Source organism: Danio aesculapii, chromosome 17 (genome assembly GCF_903798145.1).
Source record: "Danio aesculapii chromosome 17, fDanAes4.1, whole genome shotgun sequence".
NCBI lineage: Eukaryota > Metazoa > Chordata > Actinopteri > Cypriniformes > Danionidae > Danio > Danio aesculapii.
The window spans coordinates 29,893,245-29,916,245 of NC_079451.1; the positions used below are offsets into that span (position 1 = coordinate 29,893,245).

General features: G+C 38.5%; 1 protein-coding gene across 7 annotated transcripts in view; it reads right to left on the reverse strand.

The window, feature by feature from the left end:
- Positions 1–5,520: 5,520 nt before the first annotated feature.
- Positions 5,521–23,001, reverse strand: part of birc6 (baculoviral IAP repeat containing 6) — a 165,468-nt gene continuing 147,987 nt past the window's right edge. For all 7 annotated transcript variants that reach the window (XM_056476525.1, XM_056476523.1, XM_056476521.1 and 4 more), the window contains exons 70-74: positions 19,352–19,513; positions 17,828–17,905; positions 17,110–17,298; positions 8,299–8,433; positions 5,521–6,475 (exon numbers count right to left, since the gene is read on the reverse strand). In XM_056476525.1, coding sequence (XP_056332500.1) covers positions 6,296–6,475; positions 8,299–8,433; positions 17,110–17,298; positions 17,828–17,905; positions 19,352–19,513 — 744 coding nt within the window. In that variant the 3' untranslated portion in view covers positions 5,521–6,295. The remainder of the gene's footprint in view (positions 6,476–8,298; positions 8,434–17,109; positions 17,299–17,827; positions 17,906–19,351; positions 19,514–23,001) is intronic.

Sequence of the window (23,001 nt, forward strand, 5' to 3'; positions counted from 1 at the left end):
GTTGACTACAACTGTGGATTGCCTGTTTACATCTGTTTGCCCCTGTGTTGACCACTGCCTACATGACCTTGCTTTGGATCTTACATGACCTGCCTTTGGATCCACACCCCTGTTGTCACTGTCACATCCCTGGTTACACTTGAGTCCAATTCATGGTTTATATCACTATTTGCCAATTTCCCAATACACTGCATTTTTGCGATGGTCTAAAATGTGATGCAGGCAATTCATAATTCTCTAAAACCACATTCCTTCTGCAGGTTCAGCACCACAATTTGACCATAATGCTGAATAATTGTGGCTAACACTGCTCCAGAGCAGGGTTTCAAGAATCCAGTTAAATAGCAGAGTAATGAAGGTAAAAAGAGCAAACATGGACTTTGTAAATGAGTATTTCTTACATCACTAAAATACTGTGCCAGAGTTTTGTATTAACTTGCAGACATGCATTCACTCAATCAGCATTCACTTGCATCACTATAGTTCCCCTATTGTGCTGGATTAGACCCTGCTCTGAAATTGGAGCTAATTTAACTTGAGTTCCCCAAATGTCATTATTGGAACAAAAAAATAACGGTGCTGCGAACACGACAGAAATCAGGTAATTCTGCCAATAGTGCATTGAACTAAGAAAGTTCCAAGATGTGCAAAAGCCCCTATTGACCTCATTCTTCAATGTGGAAGTGCGCACGTTTTTGAGATTGGTTTAGAACCTCCGATTCAGTTTCCTATGGGAGAAATGACTAGGAGTAATAAACGGTAGAAAACAGTCAAACTACTTGCTCTACAAACAACTGTTGTTAGAATAAAAGTAGAATATAAGAAAATATCAGTTTGCATAACGAGCTGTTTTTAACGTCTAAAAATGAATGGAGGTGAATGAGACCAGCAGTCTTAAGCCAAAAAGATTCAAATGGCTGCGCTCACTCGTACACGGAGAATAAAGTGAATAGCAGGGATGCCAAACTCACGCATCACGTGATTGCGTAAGACCAATCGAAGATCAAAACATGACCTCTCTGGACAGAAATGTAAAATATGGAGCAATAGGGGAATTACCAACCTACAGTATGTCACACATGATGTCACACGGGTTCAACCGTGCACACCAGTTGCAATAGCAAACATTTCGTGTTGTGCGGTAGGATGCCAAAATCGTAGGATGCCAAAATTTAAACTTAAATTTTACCATAAACCAGACAGCTTTAAATGCCAAACGCAGATGTCTTTGGCTAACAGCCATCAGAAGAGCTGAATGGAGTGAGGACCTAATTAAAAATGCTCGACTCTGCAGTTCTCACTTCATATCAGGTAAGTTCACACTATGCTGAATCATACACATTACTTGTTTTTGATTGCAGCAATGATTTCAGCAAAAACAGTTAAATATGGTGAATTAAACTGCAGACACTGAATGCTTAGAATAAAATATAAAAATGTAAGTTCACATACCCTGCTACACATGGGCCGTTCGCTGTCAGAATGCAGTTTTGCTTGTTGATGATTACCCAGGCCTTGGATATCTCCGTCTTCTTTCCTTGTCTGTGGTTAGGCAGAACCTCGGTTTTTAGCACTAAAAAGTTTTGAAACTGGTAATCATGGAACATTATTTCTTGCACATGACCACACAGAACAAAATTGTAGGCATCCAAAGACTTGTAGGCCTTTAACTTCTCTCTTGTAAAATCACTTGGAGTTTCAATGAGATAGTTGTATATTTTGGGCTGGATGCTTGGCCATTTCGTCTTATCCAGTATCTATTGGGAGGGTGCTATCGCAAATGGACCAGTCAGATGAACGCCGCTCACTCTAACGTTAATTTTGCTGAATAACTGTGCCTGGGTGACACGCTGTTATGATACGCTGAAAGCATTACGTAAATAACATATATAACATGTAATCGATATAACTTATCTCTAATGCAACAAACTCTGTACCGCATCGGATGTCATTGGCTGTAAATGCTAGTGCTCACATTTTTTTTCTGCAACCTTGATGCGCACGCATCCTGAATGTTTACAAACCGTTAATTCGCCTATCGCTCACTTTTTTAAAAATGTCTAATCATCTTGTTTAATCCCACCCCATTTCGCAGCACCATATGTCAGAACTCTGCATGTTCAAACTCTAGTGCAGGGGTACCCAACCTTTTTCTTATGAAGGGCCAAAAACCAAACTTGATTGAGGCTAGCGCGCCGAAGGTAAATATAGTTGTCATGTGTAATTTCCTAATTTGTTTTAGAATATTTTAAAATAACTAGAAATCACTGCTTTATATTAAGTAATACAGTTTATATTTTTTACATTTTATAATTATTACAACAAAAACAACCTCATTATAAGAGAATGGAGTAGTTTTTGCCTTGATTTGCTCGCCAACGTCTTCTGCATAGTCCTCTATCTGTCGAGTGACAGTATTTACATTATTAAAACTCATAAAAGATTCATTTACAACACATAATTGAAACATTTAACTTCAGTTTGCTTTTTTTGCATCTCAGCAACAAAACAAACAAAAAAGTTTAGTCAAATTAGAATGACGAAAGGCATTCCTTGGTGGGCCAAATCGAAAGTTACAGTGGGCATCTTTGCTCTAGTGTGACCATGGATTTACCTGTAGGTTTCAAAGCAGACTGAAGGACTCAGTTAGTTCGATCAGGCGTGTTTACTTAGGATTGTAACTAAACTGTGCAGAGCTGCGGGACCTGCAGACCTCCAGGAACTGAGCTTGACATCTGTGCCCTATAGCAGTGGTCCTCAACCACTGGGCCATTGGTACCAGCCCGCACAAGAAATCATTAATTAATTACGTTTTATTTGAGTCTGAATGATCTTTTATTTTGAAATATGACTGTATTCTCTCAGTTACATCTCGGGCACTTGAACACCCAAATTTAATAAATAGGCAGCATAAGGACTACAGACATCTTTGAAAAGTTTCTTTGCTAAGGGGAAAAGGCCCAGTGAAGGACCCGCGAACAGGCAAGAAATGGATCTGCAACCCATTTGTGTCAACATGGTGAATCCACCATGGCTGTGCAAGATCAACTGCTGGAGATCGATCGCAAATGATGGCTGTCTTTTAGGGGCAGTTCGCATATCGCATTTTTTCTAACGTTAAAGTGACAGCAATGTTTTGTCAGCTTGTCATACTCAGAGCAACCTACTAAGCCATGTTTGCGCATATTTATTTTCTGGTATTCTAAAATCTGCTATCCGAACATAGCCTAAAACCAGGGACAAACTGTTATGAAAAGCTGAAATGAAATGTTTTATCAATTTCATCATTTACCTCTTATGTATTCCTGTAACTGACAGCGATCTGAGAAATTATTGCTCAGTCTCCATTTTTCTACTGAGTGGTGCGGTACAGTATCGTGCACATTAATTTCAGTTTCCATCATCAACAGTACCAATGTCTCGCTTCCACTGAGCGGTATAGTTCAGTATGGTACAATACAGATTCATTTCCATTTCCACTGTCAGAAATACCAATAACCGCACTATATCGGTTTTATGGGAGTCTTTCATAAGCGTATGTAGAACAACAGTACGATACCCAAAGTTGGAGCTGGACTTGCTGCTGAATGCTACTGGCGTACAGATAATCAGCACTTGTGCATGCAACAAGCCAGAAGAACGGCAACTCAGAAATCGCTATTTTTAAATACACAGCTGAGACATGGCAATGTAATTTGCATGCACTTGCTGCTTGTCTACATTTAAAATAATGAACTTGAGTCTTCTTTGAGCAAGATCGACATCAATCACAACATTCTGTCATACACTATGCCTTCCAACGGCACTGTTGACAGTGGAAATGCAAGAATGATTAGGGTGACCCATAACTGTACTGTACAACACTGTACTGTTCCGATCAATATACATACAGTGCATCTGGAAAGTATTCATAGCGCTTCACTCTTTCCACATTTTTTAATTTTACAGACTTATTTCAAAATGGATTAAATTATTTCCTCAAAATTCTACACACAATACCCCATAATGACAATGTGAAAAAAGATTTTTTGAAATTGTTGCAAATTTATTAAAAATAAAAAACCTGAAAAATCACATGTACATAAGTATTCACAGCCTTTGCTCAATACTTTGTTGATGCACCTTTGGCAGCAATTACAGCCTCAAGTCCTTTTGAATATGATGCCACAAACTTGGCACACCTGTCTTTGGGAATTTTTGCTCATTCCTCTTTGCACTACCTCTCAAGCTCTATCAGGTTGGATGGGAAGCGATGGTGTACAGCCATTTTCAGATCTCTCCAGAGATGATTAATAGGCTGGGCTCTGGCTGAGTCACTCAGAGACATACACCGTGTTGTTGTGAAGCCACACCATTGATATTTTGGCAGTGTGCTTTGGGTCATTGTCCTGCTGGAAGATGAACCATCGCCCCAGTCTGAGGTCAAGAGCACTCTGAAGCAGGTTTCATTCAGGATGTCTCTGTACATTGCTGCATTCATCTTTTGCTCTATCCTGACTAGTCTTCCAGTTTCTGCTACTGACAAACATCCCCACAGGGTGATGCTGCCCCCACCATACTTCACTGTAGGGATGGTATTAGCCTGGTGATGAGCAGTGCCTGGTTTTCTACAAACGTAACGCCTAGCATTCACTCCAAAGAGATCAATTGTAGTCTCATCAGACCAGAGAATTTTGTTTCTTATGGTCTGAGAGTCCTTCAGATGCCTTTTGGCAAATTCCAGGTGGAGAGTGGTTTCCGTCTGGCCACTCTACCATACAGGCCTGATTGGTGGATTGCTGCACAGATGGTTGTCCTTCTGTAAGGTTCTCCTCTCTCCACAGAAAAATGCTGGAGCTCAGACAGAGTGGCCATCGGGTTATTGATCACCTCCCTGACTAAGGCCCTTAGCCCCCGATCACTCAGCTTAGATGGCCGGCCAGCTCTAGGAAGAGTCCTGGTGGTTCCAAACATCTTCCATTATGAATGATGGAGGCCACTGTGCTCATTGGAACTTTCAGAGCAGCATTTTTCTGTAACCTTCCATAATCCTGCCTACAGACAATTCCTTTGTCTTCATGCTTGGTTTGTGCTTTGACATGCATTGTCAACCCTGGGACCTTATATAGACAGGTGTATGGCTTTTAAATCATGTCCAATCAACTGAATATACCACAGCTGAACCCCAATTAAGCTGCTGAGACATCTCAAGAATGATCAGTGAAAACAGAATGAAACTGAGCTCAAGTTAGAGTTTCACGGCAAAGGCTGTGAATACTTATATACATGTGATTTTTCTGCTTTTTAATTTTTAATAAATTTGCAACAATTTCAAAAAATCTTTTTTCACATTGTCATTATGGGCTATTGTGTGTAGAATTTTGAGGAAATAAATTAATTGAATCCATTTTGGAATAAGGCTGTAACATAAACAAATGTAGAAAAAGTGAAGTGCTATGAATACTTTCCGGATGCTCTGTAAGAACTAAGCGAGCACACGATTGTCAATCTACAGACTCACATTAAATGAGTATTTCCAAGCAAAGTAAAACAGGTTGCATTTATTAAACTTGCACTTAAAAGCAGAGAGAGGGCAAAAATAAAACGTGCTATTGATCAGCCTGAACAAGAGCATCCAGTGAACATCTGTTTCAGGCTTTATTATTGAAGTGTACATAAGTCTGTAGAAACCAAAAGCATTGTCAGAGGGTCACCAGAGGATTGTGGGAACTCAAGAGTCGGTATTTATGGGCGCGTGTTTGTTACGTTATTCTTTTAAATAATTCACTTAAAGAATGACCAGTATATTCTCACTTACAAACTGTCCTTGCACTAACAGTCCAAAATAAACAAACAAAGGAAAAAAATAAGATAGAAATGAACGTTTGGTAAACATTCTCCACTAAAGGCAGTTCCCTTATATATAATGTGATCTCATCTTTCATTCTGTTTACAACAAGTTTAATAACATATCAATCAGTGGTTATTTCACAATTTGGGAAGATAAAGAAGAAAAAAAAGCACAAAAAAAGTTGATATTTTTACAAGTAAATAAAAAGATCTTTTCTCGTCTCCTTTGTTTTCTTCTGGGCGTTCAGCGGTTTATCTCGTGTTGTCGTGGATGTAAGCGGATTCAATTCCTTGTATTTTTCTGTTTCGTCTGTCCTCTCTTTTTATGCCATTACATAATTAGATTCTTACATACAAATATTGACAAAAAGATGGCTTAATCACCGAAGCCATCCAGTCTTTTGTTTTAATATCAATGGATAGTCAAAGGCGGTGGGTGGGGCTTCAGGGGAGGGGGAAGGCGGGATCATAGCTGGCCATCGCTACAGTGGGCGTCTGGACTGTCCGTCTGCTTCTCTGTGTCCTGACTGGGCAGCTCTTTCACCATGAGCGAGGCGCTTTTCTCAGAAAACTCCTCCCCGTCCGGCTCCAGGCCTTCAGGACAGGGAAGTTTCAACAACTCCTCTCTGAGCTGAGCCGTGTGCCTCTGTAAAAACACATCAAATCAGTCAAGAGTACAACTCATGTAAGAACGCCCATCTGGAGGGCAAAACAAGGCTTTCCTACAATGGCCTCAGTTCATTTTCAGGTTTGTATTATGTACTAACATAGTAAGATTGTGATATATTTTCAGTAAAATATGAAATGTGATCTATATACTGTATATAAAGCTACAGTATATGCCACAGTATTGAAACTCTATACACATAAAATGTCCCCCCCCCCACGGGTCACGGCACCAATTTAAGCACCATCTGTGCTTTATGTTCAGCATTTGAGTCAAAAATATTTATTTATTGATTTTAGTTTATGTTTTGTCCTGGCAAAAATATTTATTTATTCATTTATGTCTTCTTAATGTTTTCAATTCCTTAGTCAAAAATATTTATTTATTCATTTATGTCTTCTTAATGTTTTCAATTCCTTAGTCAAAAATATTTATTTATTCATTTATGTCTTCTTAATGTTTTCAATTCCTTAGTCAAAAATATTTATTTATATAAATTTTGGTTCTGTCCTGGTCAAAATCTCTTTATGCTAATATTTATTTATTTATGTTTGCGTAATGTTCTAAACTTTTCATTGAAATTATTTATTTTAGTTCAGTTCATTTTTTTATGTTCTCTCCATGTTCAAAATGTATTTAGTCAAAAATATTTATTTATTGATTTCAGTTTTTTATGTTCTGTCCTGTCCAAAATTTATTTATGCTAATATAAGTATATATATATATATCAGCACTGGTGGGAGGCGTGGGTTGTCCCTCCAGCAGGGGCACTGCTAGGGGGGAGGTCAGGATGATTCTAAGGGCCCACACATTTTGGGGGCCCCCAGAGACATTACCAAGGTACAGCTGTAGACTGGTAATCTGGTGCCGTGACCCATATAGGAGGGCAGTTTAGCTTGTGAGTGTACAGGCCAATTGACACCACACAGATGAACGCCAACAAACAAGTCAGAGTTTGTTGGATCGGTGTGTTAACCCTGCCGGCATCAGAGTTGGTTTCAACCAACTGAACATGTTAAATCTGCGTTTATTTGATTGTTGAACATCTGAGTGGTATGATATGATTTTCCAACAAATGCCAACAAGCTTAATCTGACCAGGGACCATATAGCTTCACGTAAATATATTGTTTGTCTGATTGCCTACAATATTAACAATGTGTATATTGGCATAAGGAGTATATTAAATGAATCCGTCTGACCATGTTAATGTTGTTGAGCCACATCAAATATTAAACCTCCAAGTATGTTATGTTATAGTATTCTTATGTAATGGAGGCTAGTAGACCTGTAGACTGGTAATCTGGTGCCGTGACCCGGATAGGAGGAAAGCTTAGCTTGTGAGTGTAAAGGCCAATTGACACCACACACATGAATGGGTTTGTTGGATTATGGAATGTCTTAGCAGTATAATATGATTTTCCAACAAATGGCAACAAACTTAATCTGATGAGGGACCATATAGCTTCACATAAATGTCTTATTAGCCGTGTGAAAGATCATTTCATTATTTTATTGTTGTTTGTGGCAAGAACATGACCGCCTTATTTCTCTAAATATTCTCAATACAATGACCAACTTGTTTGTTGGCGTTTGTCTGTTTGGTGTGAATTAGCCTTAACAGACACTGAGAGTCATTCACACAGCTAAATTGGTCTTTAGTGTTGTTCTAAACACTCAGAGCTTAAAACAAATCAAAACTTGACAGATCTGTACTACCGTTTTATGATTATGGATGTTTTGTCCTCCAAATCTCCTCACCAATTGTGGGAATTGACATTTGTAAGACTGTAAAAAACCTACCTTTAGTGCGGCAGCGTGGTGAGACATGGTCCTTCCCACTCTCTTATCGCTGCTGTACTGCTGAATATCACAGATCCAGCTCTCGCACTGAGCCATGATCTCCGCTCGCTTCAGATAGAAGTGCCGATGGATCACCTGCGCACACACACAAACACACACAGAGAGAGACAAACGGTAAGTGCACAAAAACACACTATCAGTGTTCTTGGAATTGTGTTTCAGTTCCTGTGGAGCTCATAAATCAAACACAAACCTCATATCCAATTTTAGCTGCACTACAAAACAATCTGCTGATCTTCAGATTGAGACTCCGGTGACCTATTTGATTCATAAAGCCCAGATGACCGATCGCACCGCACAGATATCCAGCAGTCACAGCCTGTCTGTGCATGTTAATACGAAAGAACTAAGTGACCTTTTCGGTAACAAAGACCACAGGCAGAAAAGAGGAGAACTCTGGAGTTTACCAAAACACACATTTCCTCGTAGGCAAAAACTGACTCACTCGTTCATTCTGTGTTTGGATGGGTCTTTTAGATATCGCTCCTCGCCATGTTTTCTAAACATGTCATAGAGTGATGGGAGACTGAACCGCAGATTAAGAGTTGTTAAAAAACAAACCACCCTAGATTAAATGTCGTTAAAACTGTTTCCCTTATTAAGTGTGCTTAAAATGGAAGAAGTCTGTAAAGACACAATAATAAATAATTAACGGTTTTATCTGCACCAACACAATCATGCTGATTTTAATTAGTACATTAATATTGTTGAACAGAACACTCTTAATTTTAGAGCTCTATAAATGTACTGTATGAATAAAAAAACACTACAATATTAAAGTAACATTTTGAGAATAACAGCACTTTTAGATATAATGTTACAAGACAAAGTATGTGCAATAATGTTGTAATGCTTTGAGTTGGAATTTTATAAAAAATCAGCAATCATGCCAATGCCATATCACCCTGCAGCCCAAGACCAGTTACTCACTGAAGCTAAGAAGCTGAGCCTGGTCAGAACCTGGATAGGAGACTACATGGGAAAACTAGGTTGCTATTAGAAGTGGTGTTAGTGAGGCCAGCAGGGGATGCTCAACCTGTGGTCTGTGTGAGTCCTAATGCCCCAGTAAAAGTGAAGGGGACACTTTACTGTCAGTGAACGCCGTATTTCGGCTGAGATGATAAACCGAGGTCCTGACTCTCTGTGGTCAGTAAAAATCCTATGGCTTGTAACCCCGGTGTATTGGCCAAATACCCTCTCGGCTCTTAACCATCATGGCCTCCCAAACATCCCCATCCACTGATTTGGCTCCTTTTTACTTACAAGTAACAAGTGTTTTGAGAATTTTTTTTTTACAAGACACAATGACGGGGTTATATTTGTAAAATTCTTTCTAAAACTTGATGTTATGAAACTTGATATATGTGTATATACACACACAGTGGATATGGAAAGCATTCAGAACACTTCACAACAACCCTGTGAATGTTCTTGAATGACCCGGCCAAAGCCTTGACTTAAGCCCAATGGAGCATCTCAGGTGAGACCTACAAATGGCTGTCCACCAATGTTTACCATCCAACCTGACAAAACTGGAGAGGATCTGCAAGGAGGAATGGCAGAGGATCCCCAAATCCAGATCTTTCCCAAAAAGACTCATGGCTGTATTAGATCAGAATAATTTCCGAACCCAAACCAAACATATACAGTACCGGTCAAAAGTTTGTGGTCCATTTTTTTAATGTTTTATATTTTAAGGAAAATTATTCTGTTCATCAAGGCGGCATTTACTAAATGTAAAAAATTGTTAAATATTTATTAAAATTTTAAAATAACTGCTTTCTTATTGTATGTAGTTTTAAATGAATTTATTACTCCAGTAATTATTGCTTTTATTCCTATTGCATTAATAATAATACAATTAATAATAATAACAACAACAACAATAATTAATATTAGAGTAATTTCTGAAGGTTCAAGTGACTCTGAAGACTGGAGTAATGAAGCTGAAAATTCATCTTTACAATCTCTGGAAAAAATTATTAAATAAAATAAATAAACTACTTTTGAGCAGTTATTTTATTGTGCTTTTCACAATTGTACAATTTAAACTGTATTTTCTGAAATAAATGCAGCCTTGGTGAGCAGGAGAAGCTTATTTTAACACATTTAAAAATCCTACTGACCCCAAACTTTTGACCGGTAGTGTATATATCATTTATTTATAATACAGAATTCTTTGCCACTCACAAGAATTAATTTTTTAATTGGCAAACTATTTGTGAAAATGACCAATACCGACAACATAAAAATGCTTGATATCGGTGCTGCTAATTGGCCTGGTCTTCACTAACCCACACAGTCTCTTCTAGGATGAAGATGTACTTCTAGATGAAGATGATCACTTTAGCCTGCCTGCGAGAGCGAGACGGTGTGCGGATCAAACTTATGCTTCGGCGAGAGGGATTCAGGAGCGTGTGTGTGTGTGTGTGATCGATGGTCTTGCCAATGTTGCCATGGAAACCCCGACGGGCACTGCACATCACTGGCTGGTGCTGAGCTCAACCTCAGCACTCAGATCAGCTTCAGCCATCCTTCAGAAACCTCTCTCTCTCTCTTTCTCTCTCAGAAACACAAAGGTCACCAGCCAGACATGTGACTGTTACTGCCTTTCCCAGAATGCCATTTGTTTCATATTCATTCAGCTCCCTCAGGAACAGCTGTAATGGTATTGGAAAGCGTGCAAGAGAGGTATGAAAAAGGATTTAGGAGGAGAAATGCCATTTAAAAGAAAATGAACATGAGTGTAGGCACAGAATGCAAGGCTGTTGTGTAGAAGCGAGTGTGTGTGTGTGTGTGTGTGACTCCTCGTCCTCTCCTGACGTCAACACCCCACCATTTATTACCCTGCGTGACTGGCTCGACGTGTGTGTGTGTGTGTGTGTGTGTGTGTGTGTGTGTGTGTGTGTGTGAGACAGTGAGATGGCTACGTGTCCTGCAGGTTATTAGATCAAAAATGTGTGAATGTGTAGACAACGCAAGAGAATGTTGCTTAGAAGTACAAAAAAGATAACAGGTAAGATTAAAACAATACAAATTATTTTCCTTTGTTAATTAAAGAAGAGACTATATAGGGAGTAGAAAGCAGAAAGGGTTTTGAAACAGCCCCTAAACGATGTTGGGTAAATGTGAGAGGCTGTTTAAGATTCTGCCTGACAAAACCTCCATTCAGACGTCACAGCTCACGTACAGCAGCTGAAAGCAAATGTCTGAGGGAACGACAGAAATCATACCCTCATCCTGCAGCTCCCCTGATTTACTCTGCCCTCAATACCTGATAATTAGGCCCACACGGGGTCCACACACACACATTAGTTTCTTAAATATCTTGATTGGTTTCATTATATATAAATATATTCAGCAACCAATTTGAGATTTAAATCCATTCTGCATAATTATGCGGATATCTCAGCGGCAATACATAATTCATCAGAATGAGCGTCTCTGTGTTACAGTGGTCGAAGTCAGGCCTGACTTAGTTCTGCCCAAATGAAAGCCTCACAGCCCTTCATAGCGGTGAACAATGCTCTGGTTGCATGGCAACAGCTGGTTTAGTGTCCACTGTGGGATCCAGAGGTAATGTACTAGTCTCAGAACTGCCGAGGTGGAGAAGCCTTAAATTCATAAACATCAGAGATGCCCACACTGGACCTGAGATAACACGGGCAGATGATGCCAGTGTGACCTGTGACAACAAGTGTTTTGATCAGTTTTTTTCTAAAAGAAAAGTTGCTGATTTTAACTAGTGATAGTGCTCCAGTGACAGAGGCACTCTAAGAAAACGTAAACAAAGAAGGTTGGGGAAAATGTCTTTAACCAGGATTTTTTCCTAACTCAAAATGAGGTGGAGGTGGTCTCCTATTCATGACATTTTTTGCATTATTGTTGTAATCTTATCAAGTAAAACATTATTTTAAAAGGCTAACATTTAATGTAATAAAATACATGACCAGTGCAGCACTTGGGGTCTGTCAATAACCATGTTTGCCTGCCTATTTTTGTCAAAAGTCAGAGGTTGTCCAAAATGGGATGGAGGTTTCTGCTTCTTAATCATCCATGCTTGAAAAAGCCTGTTTGAAGCTTTTTTTTCACCTTTATTTTTGATAGGACAGTGGAGATTTACAGACAGGAAAGTATGGGGAGCAGAGAGAGGGGAAGGATCGGCAAAGGACCTTGAGCCAGGAATCGAACGCGGGTCGCCGTGAGCACCTCGGTGTCATGTGTCGACGCACTAACCATTAGGCTATTGGCGCCGACCTGGTTTAAGCTTTTGATCTTTTTTACAAAGCATAAAATATAAATCAATAAATAAGTAAAATGAAGACACTTGTGAATGTTTATGAATGAGAGAAGAGGCTTTTCTTTGAAAACCCCACAAATTATTTGTGGAGATAGTACTGTCATATAGTAGTTTTGAAGACTCTGAGTCAAAGACCCAATTGACTTCTGCAGTTCTCCAGCGGTGATTATTAAAGATTTTTTGGTTACTCGAATCATCCGCCCAACAGTGAAGACAAGACAGACAAAAGATCCTCTTCAAGGCTGACTCGTACCACTTTCAGCTGACTGAAATCTCTTCAGTATTGTCCTGATGGTGTTAATGCTCATTTTTTGTGTATCTACAATTTATAAATATGTATAAAAATGTGTTCATGTTATTTTCTTATTTTCACTTCCCATTTTGAAGCATGAAGCTCAACCTTTTGCCTTAAAAGTTCTCTTAATTCTTTGCTCATTTATGAATTACACAAAAATTAAAGTTCAGTTTTAGACAACCCAGTGGTGTCACTATTCAATGTTCGATACTTTGAACAAGGATGAAAAAGCTATAAACAAAGGCAAAGTAATAAAGAAAGGCAGGGAAAATATTTTTTACATGGAACTCAGTATGTTTTAAGTCAGTGTTCACATTTTCTGTGAACCACAAGATCTCCTTGATGTCACCAGCAGTGGAAAATGCCCTTTTGCTAAAGGGACAGAAGTTTAGACACGGACTGGCTGAAATGGGCTTGTGAAGGCAGTGTAACGGGGCTCAAATCATGTAAAGAGTGAATAATTCCTGGCTGTGCCTGTCTTTTTTCATTACTTATTTACTTGGTAAGCATGTTTTTGCAGTTGTTTTCAATGAGTGTGCCACGTTATTTAAAACAGCAGCAACATTAATGAGGTGCCGGGGATCTGTTTTAGGTGAAGCACTGAGCTCCAGTCATTATATAAATGCATAATGACAGTTAGTGAATGAGTTGAACCGGGGAATGAGTTTTTGGAAGAGAGCTTGCATTTTCAGCTGCACACAGTTTGGTGGACACGTGTCCTAAGCATGTTTTTATGTTTTGGATGTTCTGGTGATCGTATTAATGTTACCAGCCATTTTGCAAGAAGCTCAATCCAGCGTATGCCTACGAATGAGTGTGTTTCTATGAGAGTGTGAGCGGCAAATCACACATTGCATGTTACACTACATCATTTGGTCTGCCTTGCTGACCACAGTAGCACTGAGAGCGTTATATTTCACACACATTAGGCTCTTTATTTTCCCAGATAACTGCACCAAATCGCTCGGTTTATATTGTGTATGAACTGAAAGCCTCATATTGAATAGTTTCAAAATGAAAACATGCACAAAAGATAATTGTTTTTTGATAAAACTGTGCTGTGTTTGCAAATGTTTGTTCTCAAAGGGAATGTTAATATTGTTAATATATAGTGAGCAAAATATCAAAAAGTTAAACAATAAAGACATCTTTTAGAGCCTTCTTGGTTTCTATTAACCAATGGTGCCAATAGTAGTGCAGGGCAGTGGACGTGACAGTCTGAGAGTGTCTTCAGGAGCAAATACACACGCATGACCCAGATTCCCACAGTTCAACACATGCCTGTAGTACAATCATGACATTGTGTTTACATTTGGTAACTAAATTGCTGTAGATTTTTTGTATTATTTCAGAAAATTGATCATTCCTACTGCTTGTTGAATGACACAATATCTTAATTTATGTTTGGATTCAGGCATCCCATCCTCCTGCTCCGCTCTCAGTTCACATGATCATTATCTGCTGGTGGGGGCCATATCAAGGACAAAAGGAAATCAAAAACAAAGAAGGGAGAAGATGAGGGGGTGGAAAGGGACATTATCTATCTGAATGTGATAAAAGGAAAGTGCATGTAAAATAGGACAACGCAGAATGTCCTGCTGACACAGAGGACATAAATCACCATGAGGCAATGTATATATCATATATATTTTAGGAGGCAAACTGAAAAAAATCTCAGTTTGTCTGGATTTGTTTATATTTCTAGGTTTGGGATTGGCCAAGGTCTTAAAGTTATCAAAATAAAATGCCAACTGCCCAGACTAACAAATGTTTTCAGCTGTAGTGATTATTCCACCAGGGTTATTTTGGCAAATATTACTTTAACTCTTCTTTTATGCACATTTTGTGGCTAAATCTGGTTGTAGTAAACCTCTGACATGAGGATTCAGATGGCACAGAGTTTAAAGAGCCCCTATTATGGGTTTTTGAAAATGACTTTCCATGCAGTGTGTAACAGCACTGTAAATGAAAACATGCAGCAGAGGGTTAAATCTGAAAGTGCACCGTGTTTAAATCTATTGATTCTTTAACAAAATAGTCGACTCAGAGTCGAATAAATGAATCGTGTTGGGTTCGGATATTTGCTTGAACGCGATGTCGATACGGTACATCACCAAATATGTAGTGCTAGATCCGGTAAAACGTGAGCGCTCCTTTTCCTTCAGACACTAGTGGAGTGTGGGAGATCAAGGGACTGACCACGACGCAAAGATGATGATCACTGACAGATGCAGGACTAAAGGGTTAAAGTAAATTTTTTACATCAAATCCAAAGTATAGCCAACCGTGTGCGGTGTTTGTTCCTGTCATTTTTCCAATTTTTGATACAATAACCAACGCTGCAACGTGCGATTCGCTGGCTGTTTGCTATTAAAGGAAGGACCAACTATTATGCATGGGACTTTGTCAGACTTTGACAGGAACTTTGTCAGTAAGTTTTGCAGTTCATGTAGACCAGTTTCTTTTTCCTCCGGATCATAACATGTACGTGTAATTAAAATTGCTGCCTCATTTTGTGTAGGTTGCAGAATATGTATTTAATTGTGGGATGTAACTTGTAATTACTCAGCTCGGCTCCACGTATTAATTATTGATCAGTGCTTGTAATGTATCTCTTAGGTTAAATCTTTATGGGCTATTCATATATTGCGTCCAAAACCACGATGACAACACGACGCGTGCTTCTTTCTTTACTGATTTTAAATGCATTTCTGAACTTGTGACCCTCTACTATTTGTCTTTGCTATGGCCACCATCAGCTGTTTCTTACACGCATGGTCAATTTTCAAAATAGTTCAACTATTGCCGCTGTGTGGATTAATACTGAATGTGTGTCATTGTGATTACTTGGGGTTAGGGTTAAGAGTAGAGTAATATGCTGGCGTTTAACTGCATTGCTTTATTGCATTCCTGCATTGGGTTCTCACATCCTCTGCTACTTCATAGCCGTTGTGGGCATTTCTCTCTATCTCGCGCTGAAACCAGTTGAACAATCACAACAGACTGGCTCATTGGACCAATCAGCGCAGATTCATCATATGGGAGTCACTGGGATAATTAGGTAAAAATAAATGCATATTATAAGACAATGAAAGTGTTTTTTGACCTTGCATGCATATCAGCCTGTCGTTGGAGACCCCCAAAACCAAAGTATGACCTTTTATAATGCAAAATAGGGGCTCTTTAATACATCGAGCCATAGTTCACTGATAAACTTTGCAAAAATTAGTTTTAAAAATCGAATTACATTTTATCAATCAGTAATGATGCAACTCAGTGGGCTATGGCTCTGTAAATGATGTATATGAAATTACCATCTAACCCCATGGTATTACACAAAACTCATATCATAAAACGTTAGATGAGTGTTTCAAATAAATCATTCATTCAATAGTCGTGTGATTGTTAATCACACTTAATCAGTGAAAGCAGTTAAATCTTCTGTTTATTCAGCAACCGCTATGGGGATTTCCTAGGTTTCTTTGTGAGCATTTAAGAGTTTCCAAAAGCTTCCTCTGGTCTTTTTTTTATTACATTTTTTTAAAAGGGCCTTTTTGCCTTTATTAGATACGACAGTAAATGAGACGGGAAGTGAAATTAGAGAGAGAGAGAGAGAGAGAGAGGGGAGTAGGGTAGGGAAATGTCCTCTAGTCGGGATTCGAACTCGGGACGCCCTGACGTGCTACTGCACCATATGTTGGTGCAAACCACTAGCCTATTGGGCTGACATTCCTGTGGTCTTTACAGGATATTTACTGCTTATCACAGCACATTTCCCTGACAAGATGGGCATAAAAATTTTAGCTTTGCTAATTTAAGTAAACCCACCTGTAGGTGAAACACTTATTTCCTCTCCATATGTACCAGATACCTTCTTTTAAGAAGACACTTCTCGGAAGACACTGTGCAATTCTGAGTGTACTCCAGTGGGCTTGTCAAACCAACTGTAGAACATGCTTTCTCCTTTTCGTATGATCAGATGAAGGAAAACACTAAGACTTTACATGCTGCTACTCTCAAAGTGCTTCTTTAATCCTCATTTCTAAGTCACTTTGGATAAAAGCATCTGCTAAATGAGCAAACGTAAATGATTAATCAGCCAGCCTAACCACTTTACCCTTAAATATCTATGTATTTGTGATGGTTGACATCTCACCTCTTTAAAGCAGGGTGAAGGATTGCGCATCTGTTCCAGCATGGCCCACTTGACAGTGGCCTGCCGGATGTTTCCGTCATATTCTCTGGAGCTTTGCGTCCCACTCGGTGTGCCCCGTGAACGCTCATAACCCGGCTCATTGAAGTACGGCTCAGCCACCAAAATCAGAGACTGGATCGACACCAGCACCTAAAACGCACACAAATAGAGGGATTAACATACAAATCAAGTGGCTCTTCTTTGACCAGAGCCCTACTGTCCCTGTGCCTGATTTCCATTTATTGATCTACCGGACGCTAACTGTAGGACTAATCAATGGAGACATTTCTATGAACTGCTGGCAGCAGTACATGAGCACGAGTGAGAGGAGAGAGAAGAGCAGAGGTTTATCAGATCGATATTACAGGGGGAAACGGCTCCTCTACCTATTATTTAGAGAGGTATGATGGAGAGGAGGAGGATGTGGAGGGTTCACATGTGCCAGATTGTTACTGCAGAATTGGGATGTTGCAATTCCTTTGGTGTTGTGTTAATTTGACTGAACAATCTTTCAAAGTGATGAAATGAGAGGTGGTCTTTTTTTCCCGGATGGTCTTTTCCCAAAACAAATAGACATTGTTTGTTGAATTTATAGGGGAAGCAAAAAAACTACTAAACAATGAGCCTGAGAGACAAGCTTTTAAAGAGAGAAAAGGAAAAGTTAGAGGATTTGGCTCACCTGTAGAAAGCTAGAGGTCTGCGGGTTCCATTTCTCCTCGGGACGTCCATGCCAGGTGTTTAGGATACTTAAACAAACCTGGTTGATAAGGAATGAATAAAAGAGAAAGAACACAATGATTATACCAAACAATGTCAAACAAGAACAGGACAAACGGATGCTAATTGACTGACCAATATGTCAAGAAGACAGATAAAGCAGTCAATATTCGGCAATTATAATACAATTAACAATAATTAAAAATAGCATTAATTAAAAGCTCAAAAGTAAAACAAAACCTATACAAACATTAACAAAAATAAAAAAAAGTTTAATAAAAAGTTCAACAGTTACTTAAAGTAACAACGGGCTGTGAAAGAAATTAAATTTTTAAAAATATAATATTATTCAATAAAATACATGAAAATATAAAATAACCAGATATGACATAATTTTAGAGTTTACATTGTGTTGATGTTTGCCCATTTAATACATTATCAGCACATACTGAAAAGTAAAATCAGGGCTCGACAATAAGGACTGCCTGATGGCCCGGGGCCAGCATGCAAGACGCTCGGGACAGTAGACAGGATCGTTACAGGCCCTATCAGGTCAGTGCTGCCTTGTCACTAAAGTTTAATTTGGCTGCAACAGTTTGTCAACTGCGTGCAAATACAGTCTTGGGGTGCTTTCACACCTAGACGTTTGTCTTGGAACCGGTCTCGTTTGCCCCATTAGCACAGTTTGTTTGGCATATGTGAATCCCACAATCGTGCTTGGATCCATGCCAAATCAATCAGCTCGAGATCGCCTGAATGAGATGGTCTTAGCTCGATTGAAACGAACTCTGGAGTGGATTGATTGTAGAGAGAAAGCAAAACCCTCCAACGAACTAGTATATATCACAGTGTATTATGATTGTGTAATAGCCATATATATGGCTATATGAAGAGAGAATGATGAGTAGGGCGGGATCTCATTCCTACTGGCAAATGTGCATTTCATGTTGAATACGAAAGTGAAACCATGCTGAAATATTAACGAGATGTTTGTCTGTTGACAGAAATTATCATCTAATAATTTTTTTCATATTTTAATCTTATATTTTGTATTAGGTCTATTTTAACTTTTGGTTTTGTTCATTTCTGCACTGACACCTTGAAAGAAAGATTAACATTGATCTGCTTCATGATCAGACCGCAGTTGTATTTAAGGAAAAATTATGCAGAATAAATTTAATGTATTACAATTATGCTTGGCTTTTGACAAATAATTTAAAATATGTGGCTAAGAAACCGCTATTAACTTCTTTTTTTGGTGGGGCCAGTGAAAATTTTGGCAGCCAAGTAAAAATCAGAAAAAATCGGGCCAGTAGAAAAAAATACTTAACGTTGAACCTTGTAAAATGAACAATATGTACAAATAAAATTCTAAAAATAAAATATAATAACATAAATTATATATTAACAACCTACTGTCTAGTTATTAGCATCTGTATCGCCACAAAAACAAACAAACCAAAAGCCAGCAGGAAATGACCCTTACCTTGCCATCATTGTAGAGGTTTGGGTTAAAGCGGACACTGTGGCCACCGGTGGTCTCCAGATTAACCAGAGGAGGGGAGTTGGGATAATCTTGAGGAAAATAGACATCAAATTCGAAACAGCCATTGGCATACGGTGTGTCTGCAGGTCCTGTTATCAACACCTGAGAGAAAAAGAAAACAAAAAAAGACATTAAAATACATTGAACAAAACTGTGTTGAACAGCACAGGAATGAGTGTCCATCTCTAAAGCATAACTATACAGACACCTAGAGAGTGCATGGTTTAGATAGACACAGAGGCCCAATCCAATTCTATTTTTGTTCCCCTTCCCCTTGAAACGGAGTGTGAAGGGCTTTAAAATTTACCCCTAAGAAATGGGACAGCACTACAACAGGACTACAACACCTGTACAAGTCATCGCGATCTCTTGCTTCATATGAGATCGACAATCACGACTGCTGTAGTTATTCCAGTTGCATTATTTTTTTTCTATTTATCTTCAGGAAATTCATTGAAGGCATACACCATGTTAACAAAATAATGTGGCAATAAGATAGTAACTGTACTTTGTATTTACACCGTGGCCATATTCATCTATGTAAACGCATGAAAACAACATTAACATTATAGCAGACACTGTAAAAAGCTCATTTCCAGCCACTAGACTTTTCTGACAGGGTATTCGAGTGTCCGATGTGAAAGTATGTTGTGGGATAGCGAACTGTAGAAGTTTTTATTAGTAGAGGTTATATTAGCATTTTTTTAAAAGCATGACAGTAAAACGAAAACGCTGCTATGAATGTATTAAAACATATGCTTGTTTGTTGTAAAAAGTCATAATAATGACAAAAATACTAATTTGTGGATCGCCTTACTTCCGTGTGCAGCCATGCTGCCGTTATAGATGGTGTACTCTGGGAAATTTTTGTACACCTTGGTTTCGAGTGTGGTCCTGAAAAATCTCAGTTTCAAGGTCTATCCCCTTCAAGCTAAAGAGAATTAGGACACCACTAGCCCTTCACATGAACCTGCCACATGAGGGGTAGGGGTAAAGAGAAGGGTTAAAGGGGAGAACTGGGATTGGGCCAGAGATTAGTGTTGTCAAAAGTTTCAACGGATAGGCTAAATACATGTCAAATGACATCAAAATGTCTTGGAAACACAGTCGGTTATATCTACAGAGAAAAACTTTTTTCCTAAAAAAGCTGTTAAATTAACATTAATCAACCACAAATAAAAATTAAAATCACTGACAGACCTGCCTTAAGAACGTAAAGCAAGAAACTTGATTTTAATCTGTAAATTACTTCTCTTGTAATAATTTTTGTTATTGGTTGTAATTTGCTTAGTTCTATACTGTTCACTTGTCTTCAAAATTGCAACTTAATACAAGTTATGCTAGTAGGTTTTTTCAGTCAATTTATTGTAAGATACTATTCTTGCTATTAAACTTCTGACTATGACTTTTAGATCAATAAACTACAAATCAGCTGCTTATTAATAGTAAGTTAGTAGTTGGTATTATTGGTAGGATCAGGGATGTAGAATAAGATCATGCTATACAAGTACTTATAAACAGCCAATGTCTTAACAATAGGCAGGTAATGAGCCACTAGATCAATAAACTACAAATCAGCTGTTTATTATTAGTAAGATAGTAGTTGGATTTTGGTATTTGGTAGGATTTAGGGATGTACGATGAAGATCATACTATACAAGTACTTATAAACAGCCACTGTGTTAATAATAGGCAGGTAATAAGCCACTAGTCAATAGTTGCGGTTAAATAAATAAATGTGTTATATAAATAAACTACTAACTAACTAATCAGCAAGAATAGATACTTCAACTGAAATGCTACTGTTTTTTTTCTAAAACTAAAACTGAAATTAATAACTGTGAAAATTACTACATTGACAAAATTGCTACATGGCAGAATATATTATAATAATAACAACAACAATTGTGTTTCACCTTTACTTATTCTTTTTTAAGCTGGGCTGGTGATCGTTTGGCAGGACAAGTGAAAATCTGAACAACTGGCCTGAGTGTACCAATAGAAGAAACACTTTTGGTTTTAAAAATAGCTAATATAGAAATTAAGACATGAATATATATTGTACTTATAATGAATGCTGTAGCAATATTTCCCTGTAGAGTATAATTTATTTTAACGTATTATAAGAATATTTAAGAAAACTCCAATATCATGACAACACTAAAAGAGACGTTTGGCAGTCGAGGGAGAGGAAGATTTGAGGACTGTAATGGCATCCAGTGAATCTCTGTCCACTGCAGGCAGCAGAGCAGCACTCAGGCGTTAACACTGTTTTGACATGACCATTCAAACGCAACACTAAACACACACATACACACACAAAGCTGTGCTCACACACTCAGTGCAGGTTCAATTCAGGAAGCTCAGTTTACTATTAATGTCCATTAAGATTGTATGAAGTGTGGAGGCCTGTTGTTAGGGGTCAGTGTTCGCAGACAGAGCAGTGACCAGTCGAACTGGGGCTTCGCCTATGGTCTGGCCTGACTGAGATGTAAAGCTCAAGCCACACACTGACATTTACACACTCAGAGAAGAGCCCGGGTCAAAAGCACATCTTAAATGTCATTAAGAAGAAGTGTGGGCATTCACGTGTGTGTGTGTGTGTGTGTGTGTGTGTGTGTGTGTGTGTGTGTGTGTGTGTGTGTGTGTGTGCGTGTGTGTGTGTGTGAGACCACAGGACAGCAAGTGGCTGCTGGGATTTGCCGTGGTTGTTTTGTCATGGAGCAGAGATCGAAGGTTCATGCTGACCCACAGTAAACATCAAGACTTTAGTCAGTCGTGATTAACACAAAGATATACAATTCCTAACTGATTTCTTTCAGTAACTTTTTCACAGTATTTAAATCAGTAACACTTCACAATAAGGTTGTATTAGTTAGTGGATTTACTAACATGAACAAACAATGAACAATACATTTATTAAAGTAATTGCTCATGTTAATAAAAATACAGCTGAGTATTGGTAATTCATGTTTACTTACAGTGCATTAACTAATGATAACACGCATGAATTTGGACGTTAACAATGCATTAGTAAATGTAAACTATGATTAATAAATGCTGTACAAGTATCGTTCATAATTAGTTCATGTTAGTAAATACATTAACTAATGAATGCTTATTGTGACCTTTAAATCTTTAAATAATGATATATTTTTAACTACCTAACAACATAACCTTGTTTGATTAATCGACTCCCAATGTTTGATCTGCTAATTTGTTTTGAATAAATTAAATAGTGAAATCTGTAATATACAAAGGTATTAAACATGTTACAGCCTGCTCTCATACATTACTGGGCTGGCCAATCCTGGGGCACCTTGACCTTCTTTGCTTTCAGGAACTTGTGATGTACAGGCTGAAGTATGAGAAGGAGCGCTATCCTGCTGAAGAATTTGCCCACTCTTGTGGTTTGTAATGTAATGGGCAGCACAAATGACTTGATATCTCAGCCTGTTGATGTTGCCATCCACTCTGCAGATCTCTCGTACGCCCCCATACTGAATGTAACCCCAAACCAAGATTTTTCCTTCACCAAACGTGACTGATTTCTGTGAGAATCTTGGGTCCATGAGGGTTCCAAAAGGTCT